At 37.6% G+C, this 12,688-nt stretch overlaps 1 protein-coding gene across 25 annotated transcripts in view; it reads left to right on the top strand.

Annotated features, from left to right (window-relative positions):
• Nucleotides 1–12,688, top strand: part of DST (dystonin) — a 499,064-nt gene that overhangs the window by 214,735 nt on the left and 271,641 nt on the right. For all 25 annotated transcript variants that reach the window (XM_055263445.2, XM_063632850.1, XM_055263432.2 and 22 more), the window contains one exon: nt 8,153–8,214. In XM_055263445.2, coding sequence (XP_055119420.2) covers nt 8,153–8,214 — 62 coding nt within the window. The remainder of the gene's footprint in view (nt 1–8,152; nt 8,215–12,688) is intronic.

Genomic DNA, 12,688 nt, shown 5'->3' with positions numbered 1-12,688 from the left:
ATAAAGATGTTTCAAAGCATCTTGGCAACTGTTAATCCAGCAGTATTGTGGTATGATTGAATGCTGGTTCTCTATTGCTGAAGTAAGTAGTGATCATTTTTGTTTGTTTTTTTTTGGAATTAACTGTGTATACATACAGTTTCTATTCAGGAAGGTCTGTTGGTCTAATGTTTCAGACAAGCATAAGAATGCCGAAGATAGTTTGTCTTTTGCTGGTTTAGAACAAGGGTTCTTATGTCTTGACTTTTCATTATTCATTTATTCATACTTAGAAGTGAAGTGCTCCTAAATTCGAGGCACCTCGCTTTTCCTGCATTATTAGATTAGGGGTTCTATTGTTTGATGACATAAAAGTTTAGAATCAGACTTCTTAAGATCCCAGTTTGGCTGTGGAATTTTAGGCTAGATTCTTAATCTCTACAACTTTAATTTTCACAGCTTTAAACTGAGGACAGTACTACCCAACTCAGAATTATTGTGAAATCCAAATGAAAATTTATCTATAAGGCATACATAAAGAAATACCCAAAAGTGGTTTTTTCCCAGAAGGATGTATGTCTAGCCTATAAAGGTGATCCTTCCAAATCATGTTCCTGGCACACGTATCAGGGATAAGTTAAACAAGTTAGGCTGGATTTTTTTTCTTTTTATTGCAGGGGAATTCTGCCTGGGGTGTTAGAAGAGAGAATGTGATGAGTTAGTTCAGCTGTGAAATCTAACATCCTATTGGTTCGCCTCATTGCAAAACAAAACAAGAGAATTAAAACTTTTTTTTAAGGACTCCTTAAGAACAACTTTAAAATGAAAAGGAGAAATAGACAATTTGGTTTCTTTTTAGTAACAGTTGCATATATCCCCTACAAAAATAGTAGAGGAGTCTGGCTTTGTTAATATTTGTTTAAAAGGAGGTGTTGACTAGTTTTCAGCTTGCAAGTAGGAGTGTCTAGTCAGTGTTTTCTTTTCTACATAGAAAGTTAACAGGACTCTGACACATCAGAGTTTGTACGGAGAGAGTTTAGGGAACTGCTGCACAGATTTCCTGCAGAATGATGGGGCAGCTCATGAAAAATGGTCAAGATTGGAACGCAAAGCTGGTGGGACTGATGTGCTGTATGGGTTAGTAGTATCACGTATACTATCACTTTCATGTTTTCAGAACTGGGAAGGGAAAGTTGCACTACGTGCTTCGGTTTGCATGGCGATAGTTCAGCTGATTGTCGGGCATCTTTCAAAAACCTGTACTGAAATCAGGACAACTTCTGAGGCTCCCTGGAGAGAACTCCCCCGCCCATTGTTGTCCACAGAATATGTATTTATATAATCTCAATACTTACTGTGTGTGTGGTACTGAGTGAGTTTAGCTTTGTTTGGATTTCACTGAAAACCAGTCAATATAGATTGTAATAATCAGTGCTCTTTTTGCATTTATTTGTTCCCCCCCAATTCTGTTATTCTTTGTCTTCATTGTCGTTACATATTTTCAGCTGTTACACTTTTAAGGGGGATATAAATGTATATTTTTATTGAAAACTTAATCTATAAATTAAATAATTTTCAAATAGAGGAATGTTATAAAAGTTCAATTGTTTAAAATCACGGGAATGACTTTCCCTTTTTGTTGCCATAGCAACATTGCTCTAAATATAAATCTCAGTGTTAGACATCTCTAACTGAAATGAAATAAAGAACCTTTATGAGACTTGTAATTGGAAAATTAGATGGTGTAATCTGGAATACTCCCTTTTGAAATAACTCCCTTTTGATATAAAGTGCATAGAAAGTGGTGTGATTTACAAAGTCTTCCCAGACTTAAATTATTCTCTGACTCTAGGTTCTTGAAGAAAGATGAAGCCTTTAAAATTCACATTAACTCTTTTCTCATTACTGTAGCATTATGGAAACCTTCTCATGTTAAAGAGCATATTTTATTATTTGAATGGGACTCATTTAAGTTGATCATGGTTTAAAAGAAAAGGTTTAGGTTGTTCCTGTTAGAAAACAGTATCAGAATTTATGAATTATGTGTGTTATTTCGTTAACTTTAGTCTTTGTGTCTTATGTACTTTAGTTACGGATCGTAATTCCTAGATATTACCTCAGCAGGACCTACGAAATATCATGTTATTAGCAGTGCTTTTGAGCATCTAGCACAACAACAACAAAACCTCATTGATCGAAAGAACCTTTGTATAGTTATGAACCTATCCTCTGTACTTAGAGGTAAATTATTTGATTAGATCAGCTTTCTTAATATACTGCTTGGGTAAGTAATTAGCCAATTTATCTATAGAATCTGTTTTACCTCATGTTCCTTGAACTATAGGACCAGTTTTTATTCACTTAGAAAAGAAGAAATCTATTTTGTTAACCCTTTTGTACCCAAGAAGAAAATAGTTTATATAATACACATAATACATTAAATTTATTTTGTGACTTATATGGAAACTCTATTTTGAATTATAAACATTTTTAATATATTATTAAATTTTTTTTTCTTGAGGATTTAGCATCGGGGCCTTGGTTGTTATTTAATGGGAATAATATGGATATTACCTAGGAAGTAATTTTTTTCATTTACTCTGTTTTCTTTCTGCTGGATGCTTAGAATATCACTGCTGAAAATGTGATATGAGTGCTAGACTTTGGCACAGAACTTCCATTGTTTGCAATCACTTGTCCAAAGTTCACATCACTTCACAGAGCCAGATTCCCCAGCTCCCTGTCTGTGACTGAGATGTGGTCAGCACTTCCATTTGAAAAATGACAGTATCTTGGGATAGTGGAAGCAACCTTGTGGGGAATCATAAGAGTTGGGTCCTAACCAAGGCTCTTTCAATGTTAAATGATTAAGACGGAGTTTCTTTTTAGTGGAGAAATTGACACATGGCTGGCTTCTGTCTCGCTACCCTACTTCCTGTCCTTTATGCCCCACCTGACTGCCCTGGATGAGGTTGGTCCTTCTCTCTTTTGTGCTTGCATACATGGTGAGTGCCATGTACTTCTCTCAATTGGTGTGCTTACCACACTGCCTTTCTGTCAGGTGTCCTCTCCAGGTCATGAGCTTCAGAAACCAAGACTAGTGCTTTCTCTGCAGCCTGGTGGTCTCAGTGTTACAGGACAGGAGTCTGGATCCAAACCCCAAGAGAGGGTTCTTGGATCTCTTGCCAGAGAGAATTCAGGGAGAGTCCACAGAATAAAGTGAAAGCAAGTTTATTAAGAAAGTAGGCCAAGTGCGGTGGCTCACGCCTGTAATCCCAACATTTTGGGAGGCCGAGGCGGGAGGATCACCTGAGGTCAGGACTTCGGAACCAACCTGGCTAACGTGGCAAAACCCTGTCTAAAATACAAACATTAGCCAGGTGTGTTGGTGCATGCCTGTGATCCCAGCTACTCAGGAGGCTGAGACAAGAGAATCCCTTGAACCTGGGAGGTGGAGGTTGCAGCGAGCTGAGAATAAAGAATGGCTACTCCATAGACATAGCAGCCTTGGGGGCTGCTGGTTGCTCATTTTTGTGGTTATTTCTTGATGATATGCTAAACAAGGGGTGGATTATTCATGCCTCCTCCTTGTAGACCATATAGGGTAACTTCCTGACATTGCCATGGCATTTGTAAACTGTCATGGCGCTGGTGGGAGTGTCATAGTGAGGACAACCAGAGGTCACTCTCGTCGCCATTTTGGTTTTGGTGGGTTTTAGTCAGCATCTTTACTACAATCTGTTTTATTAGCAAGATCTTTATGACCTGTATCTTGTGCTGACCTCCTATCTCAACCAGTGACTTAGAATGCCTTAACCATCTGGGAATGCAGCCCAGTAGGTCTCAGCTTTCTTTTACCTAGCTCCTATTCAAGATGGAGTTGCTCTGGTTCACACCCCTCTGACACCAGCACCACCATAGCACTGGACTCGTTAAATGACCAGATAGATGCTAGGATGAAGAGTGAGTAAGTGAAGTAAGTACAGAATCTGCACTTATCAGTGAAGAGAACTAGTAAATTGTTTCTGTTTCCTTGTTCTTGCTTTACATACAAATTGGTAATTTAGGTTCATTTTGAACTGTTTAGGAATAGCAAGGCCGAAAGACATTTAAGACACCATTATTGCTTTAAGAGATATAGTTGTATATACTACTGTATATATGTATACAAGTAATTCTACATTGTTTTCCTCAGTTGGATTGTCCTTCCTGAAATAAAATTATTTCACACAATGGGCATCTATCTGTTAAGTGCATAGAGGCATTGCGGCATAGAGGCTTTGTGGCATCTAGTATGTGGTAGACAAAGATGAATGAGGTATAAATGATGCCCCTAGGGGGCCAATAGAGGAATTAATAAACATTTTGTGGATAATATTATTTGTTCATAATTATTAGTATCATTGCTTTTGATAGCAGTTTTAAGCAAAGTGCCTGGGGGTTTTACATTTGGAATCAGGCAAATACAATAATTTTAGGGTCAGGCACAGTGGTTCACGCCTATAGTTCCAGCACTCTAGGAGGCTGAAGCAGGTGGGTGGCGTGAGCTTAGGTGTTCGAGACCAGCCTGGGCAACATGACGAAACCCCATCTCTGCAAAAAATGCAAAAATTCACCAAGCATGGTGACATGTACCTGTAGTCCCAACTCCTTGGGAGGCTGAGGTGAGAGGATCATTTGAGTCCAGGGAGGTGGAGGTTGCAGTGAGCCAAGATTGTGCCACTGCAGTCCAGCCTGGGCAACAGAGCGAGACTGTCTCAAACAAAACAAAGATAAAACCAGGCCAGACTCGGTGGCTCATGCCTGTAATCCCAGCACTTTGGGAGGCTGAGGCGGGTGGATCACGAGGTCAGGAGATTGAGACCATCCTGGCTAACACGGTGAAACCCCATCTGTACTAAAAATACAAAAAATTAGCCAGACGTGGTGGCACATGTCTGTAGTCCCAGCTACTTGGGAGGCTGAGGCAGGAGAATCGCTTGCACCTGGGAGGCGGAGGTTGTAGTGAGCTGAGGTCACGCCATTGCACTCCAACCTGGGCAACAGAGCAAGACTTTGTCTCAAAAAAAAAAATTTAGTATAAATTCTGAGCATTTATACTCAGAATTAGCAAACTACTTCTACTCTCTGGGAATGCTTTCTGCACCCCTTTCTCTAATTTTTAAATACTCAAGAAGTAGATTAGAAGTTTGGGGCACTGAAAAGGTATTATAGGCAGAATCAAAAGATGGGCTGTATATAAGTACCTTTCGTTTCTCCCTGACAGTGATAGGAAATGGAAGGTGTTTCAATGAGGTACTTTGGAGAAGAAATGCTTGTGAAATAAAAACTACGTTATATGTTCCTCCCGCCCATTCTTATTGGCATTAAAGTAGGAGAACTCTAAATGATAATGCTATCACTGAGTAGTTTTACAACAAGTTGAATTTGAACAGACCATTGTATCACTTTACTAAAATTTCTTTATTTCCTTTTCTTGAACATTTGTGTTTTTTCAGAATTTTTATTTTCCTCTTGTAAGCACTCTGATTTATATTCTCATAGTTACATTTTGTACGTACTATGATTATAACTTCAGAATTGATTTTAGAAGTAGGAAATCAACATGGCACATGGATACATATGTAACAAACCTGCACATTGTGCACATGTACCCTAAAACCCTAAAGTATAATAAAAAAAAAAAAAAATTAAAAAAAAAAAAAGAAGTAGATTTGCTGGGAAAGGTCATAGATATTTTTAGGGCTTTTTATGTATATTGACAAATTGTTGTAGAGCAGTGTTGTCCAGTAGGGCTTTGTTTTAGAGCAGTGCTGTCTGACAGAAATTTCTGTGATGATGGGATTATTCTATATCAAATTATTCTAAAGTAGTGCTGTCCAGTAGAGCTTTGTTCTAGAGCAGTGCTGTCTGATAGGAATTTCCATGATGTTCTATTTCTGTGCTTTTCAATATGTTAGCCATTAGCTACACGTGACTGTCAAGCACTTAAATTGTGATTAGTGCGACAAAGAAACTGAATTGTTAATTTTATTTTGCTTTAATTAACTTTGGTTTAAACTTAAATAGGTGTATGTGACTAGTGGCTACAGTACTGAACAATGCAGGTCTAGAAAGTTTAAATTAAATTACATTTTCATCAGCAGTATGTGTGTCTGTTTCCTGTGTCCTTTTGAAGATGAAATTTTTTAAAAAATAAAATCTTGACAATTTGATAAGTTAGAAAAGCTTTATCTGTGTTACTTTATATTATTATTTTTTGTTAGTGAGATTGAGTACCTGTGTGCATTACATTTTTATTGTTATTTTATTATTTTTTTGAGACAAGGTCTTGCTGTGTCACCCAGGCTGGAGTACAGTGGCGCCATCATGGCTCACTGCAGCCTTGAGCTCCTGGGCTCAAATGACCCACTCACCTCAGCCTCCCAAGTAGCTGGGACTACAGGTGCATGCCACCATGTCTGGCTAATGTTTGTATTTTTTTGTAAACACGGATTTTGTCATGTTGCCCAGGCCAGTCTCCAACTCCTGGGCTCAAACAATTTGCCTGCATTGGCCTCCCAAAGAGCTGGGATTACAGGCATAAGCCACCACACCTGACCCTTGGGCATTACTTTTTAAAAAACTGATTAACTGTCTGTTTTTGCCCACTTATGTATTACAATGTTAATCTTTTTCTTCTTGCTGTTTTTTCGTAATAGTAACATTTGTCTCATATTGTGTATATTTTCCCCAGTTGATATACTTTTGTTTACATTCAAGTTATTCTAGAGAACATAAATACTTTTAATAAATAGGACAAACATTTTCAAAGAAACTTTAGTTATATTACAATAGTTTAAAGGGGGTTAGGAATGAAGAATGAGGAGAAAAAGAGATGAAGAAAGAGACCGAAACATATCTTACCCCCAGGGAAAGGATGGAGAACATCTGAATTGTGGTAGAAGAGGAAAAAAGACCACCAGGGAAGGAGAAAGAGGTAGCCCTGGAGGCAGAAAGGAGAGAAGAAGGAAATAAGAAAGTAAGGAATTGCTGTCTAGAAGTAGGGAGGAAGAAGATAGCGTAATACAGTTTTGAATGCTAGCTCTAGGTGTTGGATGATTATCATTCTCCTTTGAAATAATAACTTGATGAACCACAGCATTCTGATTGCTCTTTCTCCTTAAATCAGAAGAAAACTTTCCTCACTCTTCTTTGTGCTGTCTGTAGGAACCAGGGCAGGATCACTGTCCACAGTGAAGATCTAGTTGGGGCATTTCTTTGTGATACAGTTCAACACGGGAATCTAGGAAAGAAATAGCATAGGCCAGGCATGGTGGCTCACGTCTGTAATCCCAGCACTTTGGAAGGCCAAGGTGGGCGGATCACCTAAAGTCAGGAGTTCGAGATCAGCCTGGCCAACATGGTGAAACCCTGTCTCTACTAAAAATACAAAAAAAAAAAAAAAAAATTAGCTGGGCGTGGTGGCGCATACCTGTAGTCCCACCTACTCTGGGGGCTGAAGCAGGAGAATTGCTTGAGCCCAGGAGGCAGAGGCGGAGGTTGCAGTGAGCAGAGATCATGCCACTGCTGGGTGACAGAGTGAGATTCCATATCAAATAATAGTCTTAATAAATTACTACTTAATATTAAGCAGCATAATTAATGTTCAGCCAGAGTCTACTTCAAGCCAAAAAGTCTCAATTTAGGCCTTGCCTTTTGTCAAGACTTTAAACTATTTGCTGGGTAATCATGAACAAGTCTTTTATCCTTGTTAAGTCTTGGTTTCTTATTCTACAAAATGGGAGTAACCCTTCCTCTTATGGCTGTGAAGAGCAGATGGGATGTACATATGGTAAAGTGTTTTTGGAAATTCAGTGCAAGGACAAGGCTTACGTTAGACAACTTCGTGGTGGTGGTGGTGGTGATGAGGGGTTATGGGACAGAGGGGCAGAGGGCATTTGTTTAATGGAGGAATATTGGTTAATGCAGTACTGGGAAGAGACCAACCTGACAAGCAGCTCTTTAAACACTTTCTTACAGATAGCCTGAAGTTGCCAAAATTTAACAAGAAACTTTGAATACACTGAAGCATACCTTTTAAATATCTCATTTTTGTTTATATTCATGATCACAAAGTCATTTATTCATAGATTTTACCAACCTTATCTTTATATATATTTTTTCCTTTCAGATGAACGGGACAAAGTTCAGAAAAAAACATTTACAAAATGGATAAATCAGCATCTCATGAAGGTCAGTTTTTATTTCGTTCACTTCCTGGAATTGTTTTGAATATTTCAGTTTATTTTGCAGTAATTGATGATATAGCTCTGAAGCACAACTTTTGAAAATCATCTTGAAAGTTTAAATTCTAGAGAATTTTGCATGCATTTTAGGCATCTATAATTATTTGGTGTGTGGATGGTGGGTAATGATGGAGGTAGAAAGGGTAAGTACCCAGTGATTTCAGTGCATTCTGTGACATTAGTAAAACCTGTTATTATTGGAATCTATAAAATCTCAGGAGTTTCAGAAATCTGTAAATATTTATATGTTAGTGCATGGAAAAGCTACATTTCTGAGTAAGATTTTTTTTCTCTCTCAAGATTCAGACCAAGTTCTGGCATCAAGTTTATGTGGATGGCAGAAGGTTAGATGAGAATAAAGATATTATAGGGACAGAAGTCTAGACTAATTTTATTCTTATACTTAATTGAATCCAGTGGTTGGCGCTTATGTCTAACTTTCTCTATGAAGTAGTATTTACTTGTGTACTATGGGTAATTTTGAGAATATAAACTATCCAGAAAATAGATACACACAAAATTTGCATATAATTTCATGGAGTTATTGGACCCCATTGAAGCCCTTCTGTAAATCTTGTGTAAGGAACCCTTAGGATTTCACAGTAAACTATTGGTCACTTCCCCTTTCTCCCACCTTTTAAGGACAGCCCTAAAGTTGAAATAGGGCATGTTTCTATTTGGAGTTTTCTCACATAGAAACATTATTTTAAATGTGGTTATATATTCTTAAGCTAGCCCACAAATCTCATTTAAACTATCATGTAGCTTAAGAGTGGTACCAGTAATGTCAATAGCGTTTAGTCATCTTCTATGAAAGTGATTTTTATTTCAGGGGCATATCAGAATTACCTTAGAGGTGTGTCAGTCTTGTCTCTCTCACCACTTGACAGAACCTTTTTCTCAAATTCTGATAATATCCCTCAGGGAGGGCACATCACGCACTCTCTGGTTGAGAATCACAAGCGATAAAAGGTTGAAACCCTGTGCTTTGAGGAAATATATTGTGAATTCTGATGCAGCATGTGGCAGTTCATCTGTCCTCTCCCAAACTTTTCTTTCATTCTGCACATACTTTATGGGAGAGGATCTCTTCCTTACAGGCTAGGACACCTCTGTAAAGTTTGGGGTGTGGATACTGTAATAAGTTGCCTGGAGTGCTGACTCAGGCTAGGGACGTGTTCCCTATCTTTTAAATAATTCTTAAAAGTTTTGCCTTTTCTAAATTTTTATCTTGTTAATTTAAATTTAATATTATTCACTTATTTCCCCCTGTTTTTTTCACCCTTGTCGTGACTCCGAGAACTATTCTTGTTTGTTCTATTCCTTTGGACAGTGAGGTGCTTGAGAGGTTAGTCTCCAGACAGGCCTTTCTTTACTGGATTTTTTTTTTTCATTTTTGTAAAAGGTATATTGTGTTAATTTTGAACAAATTATCTTTGAAAGGAAAACATCTTTTGCAAGGTTATCAGTCTGTGACATGTACATCAAACAGGAGCAGAAGAAGCCTCACCTTTGAGGTCAGGTAAACGGTGGTGTGTCCAGGCTTTGCAGTTCATTATTTGTGTGAACTTAATCTCTTTATGCCCTCATCTGTAAAATGGTGGTAATGCCAACTTGGTGTAAGGATTTAAATGAGATAGTCTAAATAAGCATAAAGCATATTACTTGGCGTATTGTTAGGCATTCTATAAATGAGAGCTTATGGTATAGAAGGGTGGATTGACTTGAATGGTGTCAGACAAAATTGTGAAGTTAAGTGTAAGTTGCTTTTGGTGCCCATCTGCTTCCCTTATCTGTGTCTCTTTTTATTACATCAAGTACTTTTCCTTTTAGTTTATTTATTTTGGAAAAAGCTACAGTTTGGGGTTCAGATTGTTTTTGAGGAGACTGATAGGTGTGTTGCCTCTTTACCTCAGAGTCCTGCTGGGACACTGAAGAATGGCTTACCTGTGGTGATCCTGCAGCTGTGCTCTCCTTGCCCCCTGCCTACCCCTCCACCGATTTTTACAGGTTGATTTGGGGGCCTGCAGTCCTTTTTTAATCTCCTTTTCTTCTTCTCCCACACATTCTTCTCACAGAAAGGGAGTCAATGAACACTCATCATACTTCTGAAAGGTTGGCAGCTTTTGGACCCCAAAGTTAGTTTTACTAGTCACACTTGGAGGGCATCTTCAGAATCTTCTGATTCAGTTCCCTCATTTAAAAGTAGGGGAAACTTGCCACAGCTACTACTGGTAGAGCTGCACTAGAAGTCGTGAAATGAGAATATGAATTCGAATGAGATGCTGTGTCCAGTGTTTGACTTCTTTGAGCACTGCAATAGGTTGCAGATCCCAGCAGGTCCCCCTTGGTTGTGGGGTTGTTTTTACTTTTCTTACCTTATTGTTTCAACTATTTGCTAACTTTTGTGTCTTAGGAAGTTGTGATTTATGTAGCTATAAAAAAGCATATACACAGTGCTCAGGGTTGATACTGGCGTGGTCAATTTTTAAAAGTTTATATAACTGGCAAAAGTAAACATTGTGGAGCTTTTAAATGATTGCATAAGTTACTGTTACATTTATATTCATAAATATTCTTAAAATATTTGGTGAGGATTTTTTTGCTCTTTGATACAGTTTCTTTTATTGTTTTTTGCTTATTTCAAAAGCATGCTCATTAAAAGGGAAAAAGTCAAAATCATAAATGTCTTTGGAAAATCAGTTAGAAACACAAAAGCAATTATTAGAAAAAGTTTTCCTGAAAACTCTGGCACAGAAGCTTGAAAAACAACCCATGATGTCCCAAAATTAGCGATACTTGAAAAAAAGCCATAACTGGGGGATATTCCTTTTCAACCAAATGGCTGTTTAGGCCAAATGGTTGTGATGATCAAATTGTTTTTAGCCAAGTGTATGCCACTCTATATTTTGAAACCATGGTCTCATTTATCTTTAAGCTTTGCATATACTGCTTCCTTAGAAGAGGGTCCTTTTGGATCTCCACTTTCATCTGGCTTATCAGTGAAGCATTAACCAGCACTTGTGAACTAGAACCCATTAAAATTAGGAACATGGAACCTGATTAAAAATTTCAAGATTTTTAGTTCTTTGTTTTAAAAGTCCTTGTTTATCCAGAAAAAAGCAATCTCTAAAAATATTGTTTAAAAAGTTAAATATTTGATTTGTGACATCATTTGTTTTATTATATCATTTAAAATATCTAGATAGGGTAACAATGTCAAATATTAAAGCAACTTTATAAGAAAACAAAATTTTCATGATTATTAAATTCTTTCTAAGCCCAAACTTGCAACTTATATATAAAAACGTAAAGTAATCCTGAGACCAAAAAGTTTGAGAAATATTACTCTATGACTCTGTGTAATAGGTTATTTATTGCAGCACTAACTGCAAGAGGCTGGAAATGACCTACATGTTCATCAATAAGAGATTGGTAAAAATAATTATGATGCATCCAAACAGCGAAATACAACAGTAGAAAGAATCAGGAGCATTAGGCCAGAAAATGAAATGAAACACATCAATCTCCTATTGATGGTTTTACTGAGTAGGAAGAGGTAAAACCATCTCTATTTGCAGATGATAGCATCTTGTTTAAAGAAAATCTCAAGGAACCTAGCATAATAACTACCAGAATGAATAAAGGAGTTCAATAAGGTCGAAGCATACAATATCGATATTTAACAAACTATTGTGTTTCTATACACTTGCGAAGAACAATCCAAAAATGAAATGAAGAAAACAATTCTGGGCCAGGCACAGTGGTGCACACCTCTAGTCCCAGTTACTTGGAAGACTGAAGTGGGAGAGTCTCTTGAGTCCAGTCTGGGTAACATGGTGTGACCCTGTTTCTTAATCTTTTGATAATCAAGGAAAATTCAGGATCAGGTCAGAGAATATTTTTCACTCAACAGTCCAGCAGATAACACTAAACTCTGTTTAGTCTCAGTGGATGACGCCAAGGCCTCAGCCTGGCCTTCAACCACTGCTGCTCCATCTCGCTTTCCCACTCGCGTCCTGGTGCCCTGCACACCCCAGCCCTGGGCCAAGGCTGCTTGAGGATGGGCCCTGAGGACTTTTAAAATGTAACCCTTTCTCCAGAAAAAAATTAATATGGCCTTATTTTGTATTTTTCAGAGCTAAAATTACATTTGTTTAAAGCAAATTGGCTAATTAATTAAAACTTGTATTTGTTGGTGAGGAGACATCTGTGGCTTTTTTCCAGATGTATTTAAATTTTAGTGTTCCAGTAGTTAAGTTGTATGACTAAGCCTGCCCTTGAAACTGATTGTTCTGTTAAGAATGTTTTCCTTTTGATTCATCATTCTTCAGAATACTTTCAAGAATAAAGCGCAGTTAACACACAGATTATTTACCTTGCAAATCATGGTTTCTAGGAAAATTACTGGTGTCAGGAAC

This window comes from Symphalangus syndactylus, chromosome 23 (assembly GCF_028878055.3).
Source record: "Symphalangus syndactylus isolate Jambi chromosome 23, NHGRI_mSymSyn1-v2.1_pri, whole genome shotgun sequence".
NCBI lineage: Eukaryota > Metazoa > Chordata > Mammalia > Primates > Hylobatidae > Symphalangus > Symphalangus syndactylus.
This window is presented reverse-complemented; position numbering and strand designations above follow the sequence as displayed.